General features: G+C 30.8%; 1 protein-coding gene across 10 annotated transcripts in view; it reads right to left on the bottom strand.

Moving 5' to 3' along the window:
* The window catches only part of LOC145263108 (AT-rich interactive domain-containing protein 1B-like), a 161,563-nt gene that overhangs the window by 16,474 nt on the left and 123,093 nt on the right, over positions 1-21,996 (bottom strand). For 9 of the 10 annotated variants that reach the window (XM_080120038.1, XM_080120042.1, XM_080120043.1 and 6 more), the window contains 5 exons: positions 20,190-20,409; positions 16,824-17,694; positions 4,125-4,582; positions 1,175-1,282; positions 39-259 (listed from right to left, as the gene is read on the bottom strand). In XM_080120038.1, coding sequence (XP_079976164.1) covers positions 39-259; positions 1,175-1,282; positions 4,125-4,582; positions 16,824-17,694; positions 20,190-20,409 — 1,878 coding nt within the window. The remainder of the gene's footprint in view (positions 1-38; positions 260-1,174; positions 1,283-4,124; positions 4,583-16,823; positions 17,695-20,189; positions 20,410-21,996) is intronic. The other variant, XM_080120040.1, reaches the window with a different exon arrangement.

Below are 21,996 nucleotides of genomic sequence, written 5' to 3'. Positions count from 1 at the left end.
GATGACGATCATCACTCTAATGGCCACACTGCACTCACCTGTACCCTAGGAGGTGACATATATGGTTTTTCCCTTTGCGGAGACAGCCTCGGGTTCATAGTCCTACCTGTGCTGCTCGGGCTGGGGGGAACCATAGGAGGAAGCATTCCGGAGCCAGGAGGCATGGTATTCATATTAGAGCCCGGGTAATTAGTGCCAGTGTGCTGAGAGCCAAAGCGTTGTTGCATGGCAGACCATTGGCTTGGATCCCTTCGATTATCTGCAACATAAGAAAATACATACAGTAGAAGTACGACACGAAGAATGGAATGGAAAGATTGGTTTGTGGTAATGGAATGGAAAGATTGGTTTGTGGTAAAATAGTATGCATTGAATAAGTTTTGGAGGTGGGTGGGGATGGGAAAATACACTCAACCATATTTTTATTTTAAAAAAAAAAAAATAAAAAAAAAATTAATAATCTATTTTTAAATTATAATGATTTTTTTTTTTTTTTTTTTTTTTTTTTTTTTTTTTTTTAAGTTTCCACTTTATGTGTACCGTATAATAATAGTTTAGGAGGGGGAAAAAAATTAAGATAGGGTTTCATAATTTTTCAAAAATATTTATTAATCATAGTGGACCGTAGTTTGATTTTGATCGGAAAACAAAAATCTAACCGCAGAAAAAAAAATAACTTTATATAAAAAACCCCCATAGTTTTTATATATTTGGTTGGGTTTTTGCCCCCTCGCCCACCCACCTGAAATATAATACAATTGTTTTTTTACCTCCCCTGTCCCATGGACTGATTGTTACATCAGATTGAGCTTATTAGTAATGTTCATGGCTGGGATAACAATTATCCATAAAAATTATTCTAGAAGGATACTATGAGACCATAAGCTTTCCATAACTTTTATTTTATTAAAAACTAATTCAAAAATTCCAGGACACTTAAAATCGCCAGGACAACTTCAAGCCTAACAAAATAACTGATCTTTTATTTGACTTTAGATCTAAGAGTAAATCATTAAACTTGGATTTAATGAAATTAGTGTTGGGGGAATGGGTGGGTGAGTTATAAACTGCCAACACTAGTTAATATTCTTCGTATCAATGATTTTCAAAATGTTAAACAAAAACGCAAAACTGTATTCATTTCGGCAAATAAACGCTTATTCAGACCACATACCATGCATGGGATTGTCTTGTTGTGAGATCATACCCTCCCGATGTTGGGGATACATCATTGAGGCGCCACCAGGCTTTTCAGGAAATGAACTAGGCTGATTATTGTATCCTAATTTCATAGAGAGAAGAAGAAAAAATGGGATCAATTATGTAGAAAATTAACAATTGTACAAAAATGATTATAATAATCGGGTATATTTAATATTTTCAATTTATAAAGCAGAAAATTCTTGCACATAAATTTGATCGATTGCAAAAAGTGTTAATTTTACAATTGAAAGAATCCTGGCAACAATGCAAGTAATATACACAGCTAACAGTGCGTCTGTGTAATTAATACAACGATGACGTTTAGAAAGGGTAAAAGCATAAAAATGAAGACTGAATAAAAAAAAAAATTTTAATAAGTTTTCTTGTATCCAGAAAATATGTCATATTTATACAATAATCAGACGTGTGTGCAGTCAAAGGATGAAAGACGTGTTATAAATATTGTCTTGCGTAAAAGATGAATTAATACATCAACAGAATTTAACTCTTGAGAAAACAATAAAATCTAGTTTTAACTCAAAACACAGAAAGAATATATGTGTGAGATTATCATGTAAAAAATAATTTTTTTTTTCTTTGCTTCTCAAACAAAACTTAAAATAAACTCAGCACAAAATTGTAAGCAACATGTTCACTTGTTTATTCATTTAGTATTATTTTAAACTTTTGTGCTTATGATTTTCTGTTAACTGATTAAACCTCTCATATATACACACACAGGAAAATGAGTGATTAAACTCCTTTAAAAAAAATGAAATAAAAATAAAAAATAAAAATGAAGTTAAAAAAATGAAATTAAAAAAGAAATTTAAAAAAAAAAAAGAAATTAAAAAAAATATGAAATTTAAAAAAAATATGAAATTAAAAAAAAAAAAAAGAAATTAAAAAAAAAAAGAAATAAAAAAAAAAGAAATTAAAAAAAAAAGAAATTAAAAAAAAAAAGAAATTAAAAAAAAAAAGAAATTAAAAAAAAAAAGAAATTAAAAAAAAAAGAAATTAAAAAAAAAATTTTTTTAAAAATGAAATTAAAAAAAAAATGAAATTTAAAAAAAAAAAAAAAATGAAATTTATTTTTGGGATTTTAAAAAAAAAATGTTATGTTTGCATCTATTTACTTTTACCTTTTAAATCTAAACCACTAAAATTATTTTCATCAGTAATATATATATATATTACTATATATATATATATATATATATATATATGTCAATTGAAGATTTTTTTTTTTTTGATGACAAAGTGACATAAAAATAATATTTAGTAGATATCAAACCATCATAAAAACAAGCAAATAATTTCCAAGTCAATTGGTTTGTATAAAAGACATTAATAATAGATTTAGCAATTTTTTTTTTTTTTTTTTTTTAATCGATTTACACGTGCAAAAAAATATAAAAACATTTTAAAGTATGATAATGATTATAATCGTAAATAATTCCTACAATAAATTTTACAAAATGTTATTTTACAAAAGATAAATTACACCGTGAATAATGCACGAGGCTAACAATCGAAACCAATAGAAATATAACATCAAAAAGCTTTGAGAACGAGCTTCAAAAACCGAGCCGAAATGACTCAAGAACATTGACCTAACGACAAAGCATACTAGTGATGGGACGATTCCAGTATATTTTTCAATTACCAATTCTGTTCTACATTTCTGATTTCTCTATTTAGCTGTCATGTTCTTGTTTTTTATTTTTGGATTAGCGTAAGAACCAATGTAATATACGCATCTATTTTCTAAAACATAATATACTCAATGATTTATGGATTTTAGTTTTACTGGTAGTTTAAAATAAATATTTATCATTTTATTACTGGTAGCATAATAATAGTAATAAGCACAAATTTCTCAATTCCAATTGGTTGGTTGTTTTTGTTTTACAGCATATCAACCCTTTTTAGGTTATTTATAATGCCGAATCCAAAGATTTTGAAGAAAAATTTTTAATAGAATATTTGTTGTTTTCAAGTCGGTTTCTATTTAACCCATAGTTAGATTTAACAGGTACTACCACTACACTAGGTATCTAACAGGTACTACCATTCCGGGTCAGAGTGGACCTGGGAGCAATGGCAATTAAAGGGTGGCTCCACACTCCCCATAGCTCGCAAGCTGGGGCCTCACCACTGGATATAGTTTAAGGTCATATCTAGGACCCTCAATTCCAATTAATTGTCGCAACACTAGTACATACTACTAATGTCCTATCTGTCCATATCTCTGCATATCCAAACTTGGATCATGCAGTTAATTTCAAATTCAATAATAGATACACAAATGTATCTCCATAGGGGTTAAGCTATATATAAGTCTCTACAATCTCTTTTCCCACAAAAGAGATGTTGTGAGTCTATTTCGGCTCCATTGTTATTTTCATAGAAGATGCTCGTCTGAGCTCCAATCTATGGTCTTCACTTGCCGGATTTTCACAAAAAATACTCAACTAGCTATAACCACTATAAAAATTTTTTATCTTGTGTCTAAATCTAAATGCCGATTCCATGAACAAAGCTTCTTTCTTAAAACTACCTGCCTGTAGAACACTGTTCCGCTGGCCTGCTTCTTGGTGGACTACAATATGGTAGCCTACAATATGCCAACTTACACCATTAATGATTACTATACTACCACCTTACATACATTAACCCTTATCCTCAAGTGGCCTTTGGACCTTGATAAGTGGTGACTCCCTTAAAAAAAAAAAAAAAAAAAAAAAAATCCCAAAAATAAACATTTGAGAGGTAGGGACAGCATTGATATATACTGACTGTTCTTTTTCCCTTAATATCTTATACAACTTATTTTTCAGCAAATGTGATCTTCAGGTCACAATGAGCCAAATGTATGAATAGTTAAACAGTGTTCTGTTGAAGTAGACTAAAATACTGACCAGACATATTGAAATTTTCTCGCCTTTCAACATCAGGCGGAAATCTTTTATTTGGTGTCCCATACATATTTCCAGCAGCTACATCTCTTGAAGTGGGTGGTCGATGTCCCCCAAAGCCAGGTTGTTGATTGGGGTAATTCTGATATTGTTCTTGAGGTACAACTCCTCTCGGACTGCCAAAAGTGTTGCTTTGATTAGGGTACCCTGACTGCGGCGGATACTGATCATGTTGAGGAGGGTGCGACCGAACTGGATTCATTTGCTGATTGCTGCCATAGCGACTAGGATACATTTGTTCAGGATGTGGTGGTGGTGGTTGTTGTTGTTGCTGTTGTTGTTGCTGTTGCTGCTGCTGTTGCTGTTGTTGTTGTTGTTGTGGCTGTTGTGAAGTAACCATACCCGGCTGAGAGGGAGGTCGGAATTGCTGATTCGAATTGACAGGGTTTTGTTGATCAAATCTTCAGGCGGAAAAAAAATATGAAAGTTTATTAATTTAATTTTTTACAAAGAGCAATTTAGTTTTTCTTTACAGACGTAAGGATTCAATATGGAGAGGGGGGGGGGGGCAAAATCTTAAATCTTCATATTAAAGAGAGTGGCAGCTCTCCATGAAAATTTGTATACCTTATACCTTCGATTTTGGTGAAACTAACAAATACGAGGGGCTTTCCAAAAGTTATGCCTCCTATTCTTTTTTATTCTGCCAAAATGGATGAGAGGAGATTACAAATTGTATTGTTATCCTGACCAAACTTATTCATTCATGACCTGAAAGATTCATCTCTTTATTGCAGATATTGACAGTATGAGACTAAGAAAGCAACTTCTGTCGTGGACATGCATCAGAAGCAGGGAGGGGGTCATGAAAAAGTGCATTGAGAATGGTGGTGACAATGTAGAAAAATAAATTCTGGAGCACAAAAGATTGCTCGTTTTAATGGTACCACTCCCGTCTTCATATTTTAGTATATATATATATATATATATAATAAAGGAGGCTTTACTTTTAGAATGACCCTTATAGTTATTAGACATTAGTTAATACTTCCCAAATTTCACATCACTACCAAAATATTGCATTCATTTAAAACTATTATGATTCTCAAAGTTCACATATACATATGTACATACACTTTTGACAAAGTGCACCAAAACATTGCACATAATGATTTTATTAGATTTATTAAAAAAAAAAAAAATAAATAAAATAAATTTCAAGCTGAATTATTATTTACAAATTTCCAACTGGAGAGAGGGAGGGAGGGGGAACAAATAAAAACTTTTTTGTTTGTCTATCATTGAAAACTTGGTCACTTAACATGTTAAAAAATTAAAATACATAGCAAAGTAATGTGGGATCTAATAAATAAAAAGAAAGAAAAAAAGCCTAATTTTGGTAATGTTATAAGGAAGCCAACCTTCGACAAATGTACAAATATACGGAAGAGTACATAATCTCATGATGTAGAATCGCCTTGAATGTTAATTTCTAGGCATTATTGTAGGTTTCTATATCTTTCACTGCTTTCCTCATATTGATGACTGGCATCTTCACATTTTGGCCCTTGTACTGTAAAACCATCTCCAGCCGACTTGTTATAGTTAGCGTCTTTTTAGGAATTTTAAACTGAACCTTGTATTTAATGCAAATCAAGAATAATTTATCTCAATGAATTAAATAAAAGATTCAATCTCAAATATCCACAAGTTTATCGGCTACAATGAACGGTACCTAAAGAAAGGCTAAAAAATACAACAATGAAACTTACGATAACATCAAAATGAGATAAACAATCTAAAACAAAAGCTTTACGCAACGTGTTTTTTTTTTCGTTTAAGGGAGGTGGTGTTCGATCAACACTGCTGGGGAGTTGTGATTTAATATACTTGTTTTGTTTTTAAATCTCCGGTACAGTGTTTCATGGTAAACAACTGAGGATCCCTGAAAACTTAGGACTATTGTGAATTTGAGAAAGCAAGTTGATTCAACGATTACGAGATTAAATGACTTACTGACAAAATAATTTTCCAACAAAGAACTAAAAAATATTTCATATAGTTTTCAAGGTAAAAAAAAAAAAAAAAAAAAAAAAAATCCAATAGACACACACATTTGTTTTTTGAGAGAAGTTAAAATTATGCAAATTATTATTTACAACATCATTTATTGTTCATAAAACAAGGAATACAAGATAAAGTAAATTATTTCCTTATTCTATGGAATTTAAATAATTCGGCATTTTCTTCAGAAGGAAAATGGTTAGCAAAAGAATTTTATACAGACTTGCTATAATACTGCATAATTTTAACCCCCCTCATAAGTTTATGCTCTATCTTGAATAGTGAGTATTTTTGTTTATTTTTTTTTAAATTTTCTTTCTTTAAAGATTGTAACGCTGGATATGGGGCAGCCAAATAAGCTGCCAACATTGCCCTGCTTTTTTATTGAAACCAACCGAGAGCTCTTTTTAGTATCCTCATTTTCCCTTAAGTGTAATTGTCTGGATCTTTAAGAGGTTCCCCAGGAATATTAGTTAGGTAGGACTTCAAGTTCTTCATAAGCCTTGTAGCACCTATAATAACTTGTATGATTGATATCTCTTCAGGATAGGATCAGCCATGATATATTAATATTTATATTTCCATTTTAAATACTGAATATATAAAATCTATAAATTTGAAGAAAAAGCAGGTAGGGTTGTTAGAAATGATCATTCATTTAATGATATTCAAATAATATATTTAATATCAAGGTGTGAGTCACCAATGATGAAAAAGCTGAAAGCAAGATGTATTTTCCACCCTGAAGACGTGCGTGTAAAGATGTAAATAAATAAAAAAAATAATAATATATATATATAGTGGTAGGAGGCTAGTGGAAATCCGTCTTCTCTGGATTAAAAACTGGAGAACTCCCATAATGGAAATAGTATGAAGAAATAGGATGAAGTCTCGAAATAAAGACAAAACATTAATGACCACATAACTCAGCAGTTCCTTTTTATATCTCTCTCTCTCATATATATATATATATATATATATATATATATTAGATAGATAGATATGTGTGTGTGTGTGTGTGTATTACAAATTTAGCATTAAAAAAGGCTCCAGCATCTTTTCATAATAGCATTCCTATTCATATAGAAAGTTTTTTAATGCTTAACATAAATATATAAAGACACACATGACATAGGACATATTTCATAACTATATAAAGACACATATTTCTATTCGCAACCAAATAATATTTCTCATTCAAAAGGTTGGTCGGCATCTACTCACTAGTCTGTACTGATTGTTGTGTAAAATTTTTTTGAATGTTCAGTTCTGCTCAATGATACAAAACTATCACATTTTATTTGAAAATTTAAAACTGAAGAATTGAAAGTGACGTTTCAACGAGCAAATTAGAGATCAGAGCAGATGATGAACTAACATTTTATAGATCTGCAATTTGTTAGGTTTTGCACTTTGTATTTAATACTTGACATGTGAAAAAAATTTGCGACCTTTTCTTTAAATATACCTATTTGCCTGATATAATAGTCATTATAATCATTTCTCCAACTAGATTATTTTACTTCCGTCGAATCTACAATCTTGATATCTCCACTTAAGTGTTAATATTGTGTTAAATAGTATTTATAATTGACTGATATAGCTCATATAAACATTTCTCAAAGTAAATTATATTTGCCTTTATAGAATATAAATTTTGATTTCCTCACTTTAGTATTAATCATATATTTATGGTTTCTATTTGATGTATAATACCAGTACTGATAAGACTTTATTAAAAAAAAAAATATTGTCTTGTCTCAGATTGGTAGTTAATATAGAGTTCTGAGTCTCTAAAATGATTTTTCCATAAATTTGCTATATATATATATATATATATATATATATATATATATATATATATATATATATTTGGTAAAACTGGTAATTAATAAAAACTTGAAGAGTTTATATATATATATAGTAGTAAGTTTTAGAAATATATATGGCAATTAAGCTACGCAGAATTTTTCAGGTTTCATCCTTGCAAGGATTCATCAAACTATTACATAGAGTCAATGTGGCTTTGTGCTTTTATATATCCCCATAGTACTGGGTTTGCTCATCAGCCAATCAGATTTTTGTTATTAACACTCCATTTATCGCAGCCAATGAATGCAATGCGCATTTATCAGGCAAGGGGGTCACCAAACTTCTAATTCACCTGTTTCTTTGTTCTTTTTTGGCAGGATATTCTTTGTGTTGAGAAATAATTATAATTTTTGTTATTGCTGTTAGTTATTCATGTTTTTTTTGTTTTGTTTTTTTTATTTAAATCCTGAGGAGAGTTTTATTTGTGTATATATACATTGGCTATTTCACTTTTGCAGCTTAGTAAATTTTGGGGTTCTTTATAGTTTAGGATAGCTAATTTCTCATTCAAACAGTTTATGCAGGTCGTCTAAATTTCTACATGTGCTGACTTGCCATACTATTTTCCACTATTATCGGTGATTGTTCACTTTCCTGGTGCTCCCTGTAGTGATTCACTAATGCTTTTAAAATCCAGGTACACTATTTTTACATGTTATTCAAGTTTTCTTTGGAAAATATTGTGGCCTGGTAAACAATGCTTTTGGTTAGGCATTTATTTTGTAGTAGTCAGATTGCCAGGGTTCTACAGTTACAATTTTTTTTGCTCAGTGTTTATATTTTTATTAAAATTGCGGCATTACTATTTCTAGTAATTATATTTTTGTTATTTTTTTGTTATGTTGGCTACTTTTAAAAAATTATTTTGTTATTTTATTTATTTATTTTTTTTTCTTTGCTTCCGTTTAACTGATTATTGGCTTTAATTGAGTTTTTATAGCAACTATTGGACAGTTTTATATTGTTTAAAAAGATTTTGTGTAAGGGGTTTGCTACAGGGAAGTACTTTTTTTTTTTTAAATGAAATTTAAGTATTTTTTGCTGTTTGGTTTTAACCATTTGGTTATAGGGCAGCATATATATATATATATATATATATATATATATATATATATATATCTCCAATTATTTTTCTTTTTTTGTCTATTTTTAGTTTTATAATTGGTGTTCAGTTTATATTTGATTTCGATATGATGGTATTAACTATTTTTAGAATGGTGTAGTAGATGTTGCTTGATTTCTTAAATACATTTTCGTTTACAAAGTCTACTTTTGATAGAGTTAGAGATCTGTTTTTTGATTGATGGGGGATGTTAAACAGTGTTTATGTATATTGAATTAGCGTTATCTTTTAAGTATAGCTCATAAGTATTTTTATTTAGAATTACATCTAAGAAATTATTTTCATGTTAGGTACTTCTACTTTTATACCTAGTTTTTTTTTGTTTCATTTGCATGCACATTATTTTTCTAAAGTTTTTCCCCCTAACTTTGTTAGACTCTCTTATTATATAGCTAATCCATCATCTTTATATAGGCCGATATCCGTATTATCAAATATATTTGTGAGTGTATATAAAGGTTCGATACTTCTGCAGAATCCAAGACACTCAGGACTAGATCAAACGAGTCGGTCAATTTTTTTGTTACACATCGGTTGTTATTGATTAATATTGATCTACATTTTTTTTTAATGATGTGGGTTTCATCTTTGGATATATTAGTATATATATCAGCAAACTCCAGGGCTATGTTAAAGAGTTCTTCAGATATGGATGGATAGATGTTCACGGTCAAATTGTAGGAAGGTGCATTTGTTTTGTTTTCAATCCTTTGAAACAAACGGATTGGTTCAATAGTATTTGCCCAATGGTTTGATTTCCAGCCTTTTTTTTTCTTTGTTTGTTTATTCTAGAAAGGATTGTTAAAACTAGATTCTACCTATTTGGATTAATTAAGTGAATGCTAGCGTGATTGTTAAAACTAGATTCTACCTATTTGGATTAATTAAGTGAGTGCTAGCGCGATTGTTTAAACTAGATTCTACCTATTTGGATTAATCAAGCGAGTGCTAGCGTGATTGTTAAAACTAGATTCTACCTATTTGGATTAATTAAGCGAGTGCTAGCGTGATTGTTAAAACTAGATTCTACCTATTTGGATTAATTAAGCGAGTGTTAGCGTGATTGTTTAAACTAGATTCTACCTATTTGGATTAATTAAGTGAGTGCTAGCATGATTGTTTAAACTAGATTCTACCTATTTGGATTAATTAAGTGAGTGCTAGCATGATTGTTTAAACTAGATTCTACCTATTTGGATTAATTAAGTGAGTGCTAGCGTGATTGTTTAAACTAGATTCTACCTATTTGGATAAATTAAGTGAGTGCTAGCGGGATTGTTAAAACTAGATTCTACCTATTTGGATTAATTAAGTGAGTGCTAGCGTGATTGTTAAAACTAGATTCTACCTATTTGGATTAATTAAGTGAGTGTTAGCGTGATTGTTAAAACTAGATTCTACCTATTTGGATTAATTAAGCGAGTGCTAGCGTGATTGTTAAAACTAGATTCTACCTATTTGGATTAATTAAGCGAGTGTTAGCGTGATTGTTAAAACTAGATTCTACCTATTTGGATTAATTAAGTGAGTGTTAGCGTGATTGTTAAAACTAGATTCTACCTATTTGGATTAATTAAGCGAGTGCTAGCGTGATTGTTAAAACTAGATTCTACCTATTTGGATTAATTAAGTAAGTGTTAGCGTGATTGTTAAAACTAGATTCTACCTATTTGGATTAATTAAGTGAGTGCTAGCGTGATTGTTAAAACTAGATTCTACCTATTTGGATTAATTAAGTGCTAGCGTGATTGTTAAAACTAGATTCTATCTATTTGGATTAATTAAGTGAGTGTTAGCGTGATTGTTAAAACTAGATTCGATGTAAGCTTCTCTAGGTTTTGGTTTACTAATTTTGTCACTGATGTTTAGTTTATCAGCAATTTGTTTACTTTCAGCATTTATTATATCTATGTAGTTAATCTATGTAATTACATTTATTCGTATCTGTTTTTTTGTTTTTTTTTCTGTGATTAGTTTGTTATACTCTTGTTTATTTTCTAAAAAGTTCTAGTTTTATCAGAGTTGTTCATGTTTCTAACAATGTTGTTTACTCATTTCTGGAAACTGTTAGATTGTTTGTGGAACTCTTTATCTTTAATTACAATTAAATCATTTTCGCAGTTTCAGCAGTTCTATCAGTTTTTTCCATTTTAGGCTTTTGAATCCGTAGTATTCTTTTGTATCTAGGTGTTCATGTTTGTTAAGCAAGTGTACTCACTATACATATTCATATATTACGGCATTGCATGTTGACGCACTGGTTCTTGTCAGATCACCAAAGTTAAGCAACATTGAGCCTGGTTAATACCAGATGAGTGACTATTTGGGAATAGCAGATTCTGTATGTGTTTTCTGCTCGTCATTGTTTCCGGTCGTCCTGCCCTCCACTTGCCACTGATACTTAACGATACCAACTCACGAGAGATGTGGTTGGAGATTGCGCAACTCATCACAAAAAAAAATCAAAGCAGTCACCTTTACAGTGCGTATTCATAGTCTGTCAATACTGGAGGAAGCTACCATACACACACATTTTTTTTTATTATTCTTTTTGTAAATACAGTCATATCTTTCTATGATGTGCAGACCGTTTCAATCATATTTGATCTCATCAGATAACAAGAAGTAAAATACCAAAATTAAGAATAATATATTATATATATATATATATATATATATATATATATATATATATATATATATATAAAAATAAACAATTTGCTCTCTTCGATTGAGCATTATCAACGACCCTTGTTGAAATTCAATTGTTCTTAATTTTTGGATATCTTTCTACCTGGAATATATATATATATATATATATATATATATATATATATATATATATATATATATATATATATACACACACATATATACATGCATTATTTATTCATTTTTTTTTTTTTTTTTTTTTTTGTATTTCAATTGAATGCTGTATAAGCCAAACTAAAAAAGGCCGGTTAATTTGAAATTATGGGCTTGTATTTTATGGCATATCAACCAATTTTTAGATTTAATACCAAAAACACTGTTTATTATAGGTTTTTAACTTTGCCAAAAATGTGCTAAAGTGGGTAGAGTACACATTTTTCATTGAATGTCATGTTTTTTCATTAACATGTTAGCATAAGTTGTTATAAAGATTTCCATCCAAAGAGAATTTGAAAAGAAAAAAAAAATGTTCTTGTTGATCAGACACTGCCATTAACTATTTTTTTTTTTTTAATTAACCCTTGGCCTACGATGGTATTTTTACACATTGCTTACGATGGTATTTTTGATCATTGTCTACGATGGTATTTTTGATCATTGTCTACGATGGTATTTTTGATCATTGTCTACGATGGTATTTTTGATCATTGTCTACGATGGTATTTTTGATCATTGTCTACGATGGTATTTTTGATCATTGTCTACGATGGTATTTTTGATCATTGTCTACGATGGTATTTTTGATCATTGTCTACGATGGTATTTTTGCACATTGTCTACGATGGTATTTTTGCACATTGTCTACGATGGTATTTTTGCACATTGTCTACGATGGTATTTTTGCACATTGTCTACGATGGTATTTTTGCACATTGTCTACGATGGTATTTTTGCACATTGTCTACGATGGTATTTTTGCACATTGTCTACGATGGTATTTTTGCACATTGTCTACGATGGTATTTTTGCACATTGTCTACGATGGTATTTTTGCACATTGTCTACGATGGTATTTTTGCACATTGTCTACGATGGTATTTTTGCACATTGTCTACGATGGTATTTTTGCACATTGTCTACGATGGTATTTTTGCACATTGTCTACGATGGTATTTTTGCACATTGTCTACGATGGTATTTTTGCACATTGTCTACGATGGTATTTTTGCACATTGTCTACGATGGGTGTGAATGTTTTCACATCACATGAAATCAAGTCTAAGGTTTTTGAAAAAGATTTTTTTTAATCAAAAAACAATACAAACACTCAAGCATGGGTTTCATTCATTGATTAATACAGTTAGGGCAAAGAAGAATTCCATAGTACTTGAAGACACCATTGTTACAGTTGTTTGTAATAATAAAAACTAGGCCTTAAAAAAATTAACAGCCAATATAGCCTAAGTGTTAATCATGAAAGCAGATTTTTTTCATCATGTATAATTTTTTAGCATCTTTATTTCAATTCGCTAAACTAGCAACAATATTTTTTAAAATTATCTACATAATCCCTATGCCTGTTTCACAAGTACTTTAATGGAATGATGGAACCCATAGAACTTGTGCCCCCTCGACATACATACATTCAACCGACACAAACAGCAAAATCCCACCTCTTCACTGTTGAGGTTCTTAGATGCTGGAAAGTCTTCTACTCTAATAGTTTTTTTTTCTCTCTCAGAATGCTAGACTTTGAAATTTGTTTCCTGTTTCTCTGATGACTGTACTAAACTGCAGAAGTTTAAATGTAATGTGAACAAAAGTCATTTCACGTCCCTATGTATGTGATCGCACTAAAAAGTGACCAGCAAAGATGTTATTTAATTAATCATCAAACAATTCCGACTGACTTTACCCATTTTAAAATAAATTGTTTAAAATCAAATTGTTCAACTAAAACTACAATTTTAAATACATATCAAAACTGAAATTTTATGTTGTAATAAGATAAAGAATATTTGTTTTAAATAGAAATTATTACAAGAAATATACAAGAGACATTTTATTAAAAAATATTTAACTGACCATATTTTTTAAATGAGCTTTTCTTAATAGTAATGACAGACATTATTTCAAAAGGAATATTATTAACAGTAAATTATACAAATTGACGTCGAAAGCGCTATGAAATTTTCACAGAATACCATTTGTTATACAAGTGTCATCAATTTACCCACGTCTGTATTAAAATATGGCAGAACAAAGTGTTTACTATTTTGACCTTTGCATGCTTGTGTTTAATCTCACTGTTTAACAATGAAACACAATTTTATACATGTAGATTAACTGAAACGTTCAACTGAAAATTACCAATTACAATAGACAGGTGAAGAATTGCGGTGAGAGCAATGAAAAATCTCATCTATAGTAGGTAATTCTGGTGAACAAGAAATCATGACAATCTAAAAAGATGGATGTTCCTGCCATTTTTATAACATTTCAGCTGCTGTATGTTCAAAATATACTCAGGGGGACCTTCGTTGTAGTTGTTAAACTTTCAGAGAAATTTCAAATCGAACCCTTTTTATTCAATCTACCCGGGTACATTACTCTCATTTCACATTCCATGCCTTTACAATATCATGTAGCAGCTTTTTCTTCATCAAAATTTCTGGCTAACATTAGAACATTGCTAAATGAATGCTTTTCTTTAGGTATGTGTCATTCCAAAAGTAAGGCCTATTTTTTTTTTTTTCCAACTTAAAAGTTAAACTCTGAAGATGGGAGCGGTACCATTAAAACGAGTGACTTTTTGTGTTCCAGAATTATTTTTATTTTTTATTTTTTATTTTTTTTTTTTACATAATCACCATTATTATCAATGTACTTTTGCTAGGAATTTAATGATGCATCTGTTTCTGACGCACATCCATAACAAGGGTTGCTTTCTTAGAGTCTCACATTGTCAATATCTGTAACAGAGAGATGAAAGTTTCAGGTCATGAATTCATAGGTTCAGTTATTAAAATGCAATTTGCAATCCCCTTTGATACATTCAGGCAAGATAAAAAAAAATAGGAGGCATCATTTTTGGAACGTCCCTTGTATAGTGTTTGCTTACATAATCAAATATATGATTATTTAGTCTATAATCATGGTTCTTATGTATATAAATTTATTGGCATGTAAAAAAACAAAATAAAAACAATTTCCAATAAACAGATCATTTGAATGTTGAAAGACATCAAAATGCAGTAGAAACCATATCATTGTTGATAGGAAAATAATCGAAATAAAAACGATAATCAGCAGTTGTGCACTCTCTTCAATATCCAATAATAATTGGAAAGCAAGATAACACACTCCACGGTAGAGAAAATATCAAGCTGTATATATGTGTGTGGGTTCATACCTCCTGAATAGTATTAGCGTGTAAAATATCACCAATAGAAATAATTGGATTTGAATTCAGCATAATCCACTTTATACTTTACGTTTGCATCAATTCGGTCAATCATACATTGTAAAAGTGTACTATCAACTTATAATTGGAAAATAGAAGTGTATAATAAAAAAAATAAATAAAAAAAAATCATTCTGGACGCAGGTAACCTACACTTATTTAAAATGACATTTTAAAAGGTTGCACTTTATTTTCTTTGTTGTCACAATACTTAACACTAATAATCATTTTTGTATTTTTTTTTTAATATTCGGTTTGAAATAAAATAAGACACACTTATCATCTGTTGTAAATAATGAGTAATTTTCAAATATCTTTAATTTTTGATTTTAGGTCTGGTGGCAAAATTTAGAGCATAACATAATTCTAGTCAACATGACTTCCTCGCATTTCATAGAAAAAAAAAAAATAAATACGTAAATAAAAATAAAGCACCCCATCATGTAAATTAGATATATCAAATCTAAAATATCACATTGTTTTTGTAATACGAGAGTTCATGATTGCAAAGACAAGAGTTAACAGGTGATAACTGTTGCGTCAAGAATGGGGGAAAAAAAAAACAAAAAAAAAACGATTTATAAAATGAGGATAGTTATCGCATAAATGGAATAGTTTTCTAAAATAATGATCATGTGTAATTGACATTCTAGAGTTGATTTGCAAACTGCTGCACAAAAGTACATCTCATTAATTCACTATTTATCCTCATTGCTTTCAAATTCAATGATTGTTTTCACAGAATTTACTAGCAGGGCCACCCAGTATTACCCAGAACAAATGCGTAATATAATTTCTACTAAAACTGCCCCTCTCTATCCATATATGGCTTTCTCTCATTCCTCCTCCTCCGGTCTATTTTTCTCTTTGAGAACACTCACATCGCTCCTTTTTATAATACATTCCTCAGGGAATCGATCAGCATTTTATGTCCAAATTATATAATAACATTAAAATCTGACCCCCTTCCTTGAAGAATCTTGGTCTCATTGATCCCCATCCCTTGAAAATGAATGTTTTGTTATTTTTTAAATTTTTAAATTTTAGATATTATTCATCAAGAGAAACACTAATCAAGAATATACCAACTTCGTGGATGTTTGTCTTTTGGGTTTTTTTTTTAAAACTTATTAGGTTGGTGCAAAAATAATGCCGTTATTTGACGATCAACTATATATATAAAAGCGACATTATTTTTGCACCAACCTGATAGCTAAGAAAATTAATGTAGTAGAAAAGTAATTTAAAAAAATGATAATAATAATGACGAGAAGTATGATACCATACAACATTGTTGTAAACGGTCAGTGAAACCAGAAAGACTAAGGAGGAAGCACACTGACTGGACAGCCACTGGAAAAGTGCGGAGAGTGTGGGAACCTTCGGGGGCCTGTATATCATTCAAATTCCAGAAAAGACGAACAATCATTGTTAGTGAAAAATAGTAAATGGCCATTGAAATAAAATAATTTACAAAGGATATCGAAAATGGTGGAGAATGCTGGAATAATAAAACAAATGAGCTTACCTTTCTCTGTCAAACTGCTGCCCAAAAGGAAACTGTGCACCTGATCCTTGACTATTCCTCGGTCCAAATTGATTATTTGCAGGGACAAAGTTTTCATTGTTTCTATTATTATTATTAAAATTTTCCATACCCATTGTTCTTCGGTAGGCATCATTGTACTGGTCGTTCTGACCTATTCGGTTTTCTGGATAATTGTTCATGGATTGTTGGTTCATATTTGTATATGGGGACATTCCGTGTTGAGCATTCTGTCTGTTGAAACCATATGCCCCAGCCATTGTAGTTTGAGACTGCATACCCGAATATGGAGGCATTTGCGAGTTCATACTCTGCCTCGGATAACTTGGACCACTCTGACACGGTTCGTCAGCAAACGGGTCTTGTACACTAACACTGTCACTTTCGTTTTGAGGAGGTGGAGGAGGAGCAGGTTGAGTCATGTTTGAAGCTAGATTGTTGTTGGAAGGCCCCATGTTGTTAGGCATCATAGAGTTGTTTGGACCCATATTGTTTGGCATCATGTTGTTCGGAGCGTAGGAATTCCCCATCATGTTATTTGAGGGTGGCATATTCCCAGGCATCATACCGCCATGCATACTGTTTGGACCAGATGACATGTGGTGGGGAGGGAGCATACCAGAATTTGGACCACCAACAGAATTCTGGCCCATCATGTTATTGGAAGGATTCATACTGTTCATCATGCTTCCATGGGGCATCATACCTGACCCCATTGGGCCCATGTTGGGTTCAGAGTTAGGTCCACCCATATACGGTTGCATGTTGGGGGAGAAAGGATCCATTCCTTGGCTGTTGCTGTTCGGAGTACTTGGAGGCCGGAATGCATCTTGGGAAGATCCTTGAGAACCAGCTGAAATGGAGAAAAAATTTGATATAGAAATGGTTTTACACAAATCAATATGAAAACTTATGTACTTGTTTTGTCAAAAAAAAACAATGGGAAACGTTGCATCCTTTCAAACAAATCAATGCTTGAAAATAAAGGCAATACATTTCTTACAATGAACTTATTTACAAAATCAAGGAGGATCCAACGTTGCCGGGGATTAAATGATGATTAACAGAAGTTTCACATTCCCATATTTTTATTGTCATCAAAATCAGTGGCATCACTCATTTTGAAAATCAAACTGATTGCCTACTTTAGTTAGGGACCCATCGTAATGCACTGGGAGGACGCTTCCCATGTCTCACCGTAGTGACTTGGTCCACATTTTACTGTAGAGAACCTACTGTTGATTTTATATAATTATTTTATAAACTTATTTTTCTTATATAATTATTTTATAAACTTATTTTTTTTATATAATTATTTTATAAAATTAATTTTTTTATATAATTATTTTATAAAATTAATTTTTTTATATAATTATTTTATAAAATTAATTTTTTTATATAATTATTTTATAAAATTAATTTTTTTATATAATTATTTTATAAAATTAATTTTTTTATATAATTATTTTATAAAATTATTTTTTCATATAATGGTTTGAATTAAAGTTTAAAATGCAAAAGTCAAATATCATGCTCCAATTGTGCTCTAGACAGAAAAATTAATTTCATATCAAAGAAGTTACTGTTAATTTTATATGCCTGGCTTTACTGCTTGTGCAGTGATAATGGCTTTAAATTTAAAATGGAAAAGTCAAGTATCATGGTACAATTGTGCTTTAAACAAACATTTTGAATGCTCCTCTATCATATCAAAGAATCTACTGTTGATTTTATATGTCAAGCCTTTTGGCTTGTGTGGTAATAAAACGTGTCAAATGCACTTGCAATAGTAGGCTGTGTAAGGTGTTTATGTTGGTCAAAATCGCCTGTTCCTTCTTTCAGTTATCAATACTTACCAAAGCCATTCCAATACAAGATGTATTTATGAACACTGCCAGGCACATAAAGTACTTTTGTATAAAATTTCATAAAAATTGGCACAGCCGTTTGAGAGTCTATAGGGAACAAACTCTCACACAAAGTTCCTTTTATAGATATACATACATACATAATTTTATAGATATACATACATACATAATTATATACATAATTATATATATATATATATATACATATATACACACACACACACACACACACACCCCAAGCGTAAAGGAGATATCTTTTTTGTGTTACTATCATAATAGGTTTAACACACACACACACACACACACACACACACACACACACACAAGGAGATACCTTTTTGTGTCATTATCATGATAGGGTTAACATTCGTTTACAAGCTAGTATGTATCGAAGAGTTTGTAAAAATTGTCTTCTACACTAACCTATCTCTGGCTAGGTAATCCTTTTTTCCCCCCTCATGTTCATCCTCCCATGTTTTCTCAGATCTAGACAAAATATATATTGAATGGCAAAGGTATTGAGGTTGTCGAGAAGTTTTGTTACCTTAGTGATACCATTGAAGCACGGGGTGGAATAGGTGCTAGTGTGACTGAAGGGGTTAGGAGTGGATGAGTTATGTCCATGGAATTTCTGCTATTACTAACCAAGAGTGTTATTACTGTTGATCAAAAGAATGTCAGTGTGATCTATAGAAGTGAAACTTGGCCAGTGAGGGTTGAACATGTGTTACATGGATAGAAAACAAAAGAGGGATGTGTACCGAGTCTTAACACTTTAGGACTTAATTATAATGTAGATAATTAAAAAGATTTTAATTTTTTAGTTAGTTTAAAAGAGTAATGATACTATGATTGTGTGAAAACTAGAAAAATTATGAAGTTCAATAGTTAAATGATCACCGAGAATTTTAGCATTTCATAAACTTACCTTGATTATTATCCATATTGCTTGAAAAAAATGTGTTTTTGACAACAAACGAAACCCTTAACTGTCCGAGACAGATAGCGGCATACAAAATGTAAGCAATGGACAGTTGCTATCTGGAGGTATCTTACATCTACTCGGGTACTGAACTAATACGTACAAGGCGTGTTTTAATCAATTCACACTTAATTTATGCCGTTACATTCATTTAATTATTACTGAACAAACTAGTTCAACAAGGTCATAAAGGGTTAAAGAGAAGCTTAGATCTGATGACTTCAGAGGAGGATTAAATCAAGATAGTATAGGTAGATGTGTGCAGAAGAGACTTTGTATGAGCATGTTTAAAGGTTAGCATATAGAAAACAGAGTTCATAGGAGAACACCAAAGAGAATATGGAAAGAAATGGATTCAAGAGAAAAAGGGATAAATAAAGACTTTGCCAGAGATAGGTTACTTTGGAAGTCAATTTCTTAATGATATCGAACAGATACGAGCATGTAAGAAACATTGAAGCGAACATGATAAAGAAAATTTGTTAAAAGTTTACATACCAGGTGAAGGAGCTCTCCTTTGCTTGCTTTCCCGCTTCTGTTGCATTGCAGCTTCCATCTGGGCTAAGATGGGAGCTGGATCAATGCCTCCTTTATCGTATTTGCATTCAAGTGCAAACAGATATTTCACATAATTCTTCTTCAGAGTGAACGCAGCACTTGCTGAGGAACCAATGTTTACAACAGCGCAGATCTCTTTCCATTTCTTCGCTTTATTCACCTGAAATGGGTGGGGGGGAAAAAATACAACATTTAGAAAAAAGCGCTCAAATCAATTGGCAACTACAGACGACAAATCTAATTTCAATTGAAATTCAAACATTTAGGGTTTAACACAAAAAAGACCATGAAAAGATCTTTTTCAACCAATTATAAACTACCAGATTTTATTTGAATGAGCAAAGTATAGTATCTGTTCTAATGTGGCACTTCATTTTTTTTTTTTGGGATCTCAGATGGTGAAGAAATCTTCTACACTGATACAATTTTTATTTTTGTTCCAATCCAAAGTGCCTCTATAAAAACACTGATTCCTATAACTACACTAGATTGGTGTCAGGTAGGGTATCTGTCCATAAAAATCTCAGAAAATGGCTTCCAAAAGAAAATCTGTTGCATTTCAGATTATGTAGCTCATATAATGACCTGGCCAGAGATTAATTTAGTTAATGGACATTAAACTGATCATAATGAAGATATCAAATACTTTTTTTGTAAACAATTGTGCTGATTGTATAATCTTGCCGGTTCAAGCCACTTAAAAATTTCTAAAAATGAGTGATTTGGTATGAATACGATTTGTTTGTTTGATCTCATTAAAAAGTCTCATTATACACAAGAAAATACAGTAAGGGCAAAAATTTTATATTAATATTAGACTAGTTAGTTTTAAGAAAAAAAAAAAAAAAAAAAAAAAGAAGAAAAGAAACTTGAATATCACCATGATCATATATGCATTGCAAAAGTATCAAAAAAGATAGAACTTGTAAGCTATGTACACATTTAATAACTGAAATATTTCATACATTGTTATCCAATTTAAATTAATTCAACTTGGCTGCATTTTAATTATGCTGGATTTCATGTCAAAGAAACATTATTTTTGTGCTTGTGTTGTAGAAATAAAAGCAATCCTTGAATATCTAAACTTATGGAAATAGATCTATAAATACTATTAACACAAATTTATCACAATGCTAGTGTGATACTATACTCGCCTCCAAGAAAATGTTAAGCTAAGAAATAAATAGAAAATAAGTAAAAATGAGCAACAATGTACAAGTGGGTAAATCCATTGAACTCCAGACAGAATGGCACCATGATAATTGTTAGCTTCTGATTGATCGAATAACGACAAATTAAGAAAAATGTGAATGTAGCATTTCTGGTGATCAGAGTAACTGAAAAAAAGATCAGACATTTAGGAATTCCGATCAAAAGTAAATATATTTACAAGATGAGCAGATCAAAACATTTTAGATTGGAGTGGACATGTAGATCAGATTGAGCAGATCGACTCGGGGAGTGTAGCAAGTTAAAAAAACTAAAGACGAAGAGTCATAGTAGACAAGTCCGTACAATAAAGTTAGTCATAGTTGAGATTCTGAACCTGAAAGATGATGTTAGCAATGAGACACTAATGACACGCACCTGTTACTAACGAGTTAAATACACAATGTATATATAAACTTTACACGCTCAATCAACTGTTAAATCTATTACAAAAAGTTATAATCTTAAATTTGTGGGAAATAAATTGTTTTTGTTTTGTTTTTATACATTTTATTTGGATTCTTCAGAATTTGTG

The sequence above is a fragment of the Euprymna scolopes genome, chromosome 38 (assembly GCF_053919585.1).
Source record: "Euprymna scolopes isolate OS-2025 chromosome 38, ASM5391958v1, whole genome shotgun sequence".
Taxonomy (NCBI): domain Eukaryota; kingdom Metazoa; phylum Mollusca; class Cephalopoda; order Sepiida; family Sepiolidae; genus Euprymna; species Euprymna scolopes.
The sequence above is the reverse complement of the archived record's forward strand: the minus strand, read 5'-3'. Positions and strand labels throughout refer to the sequence as shown.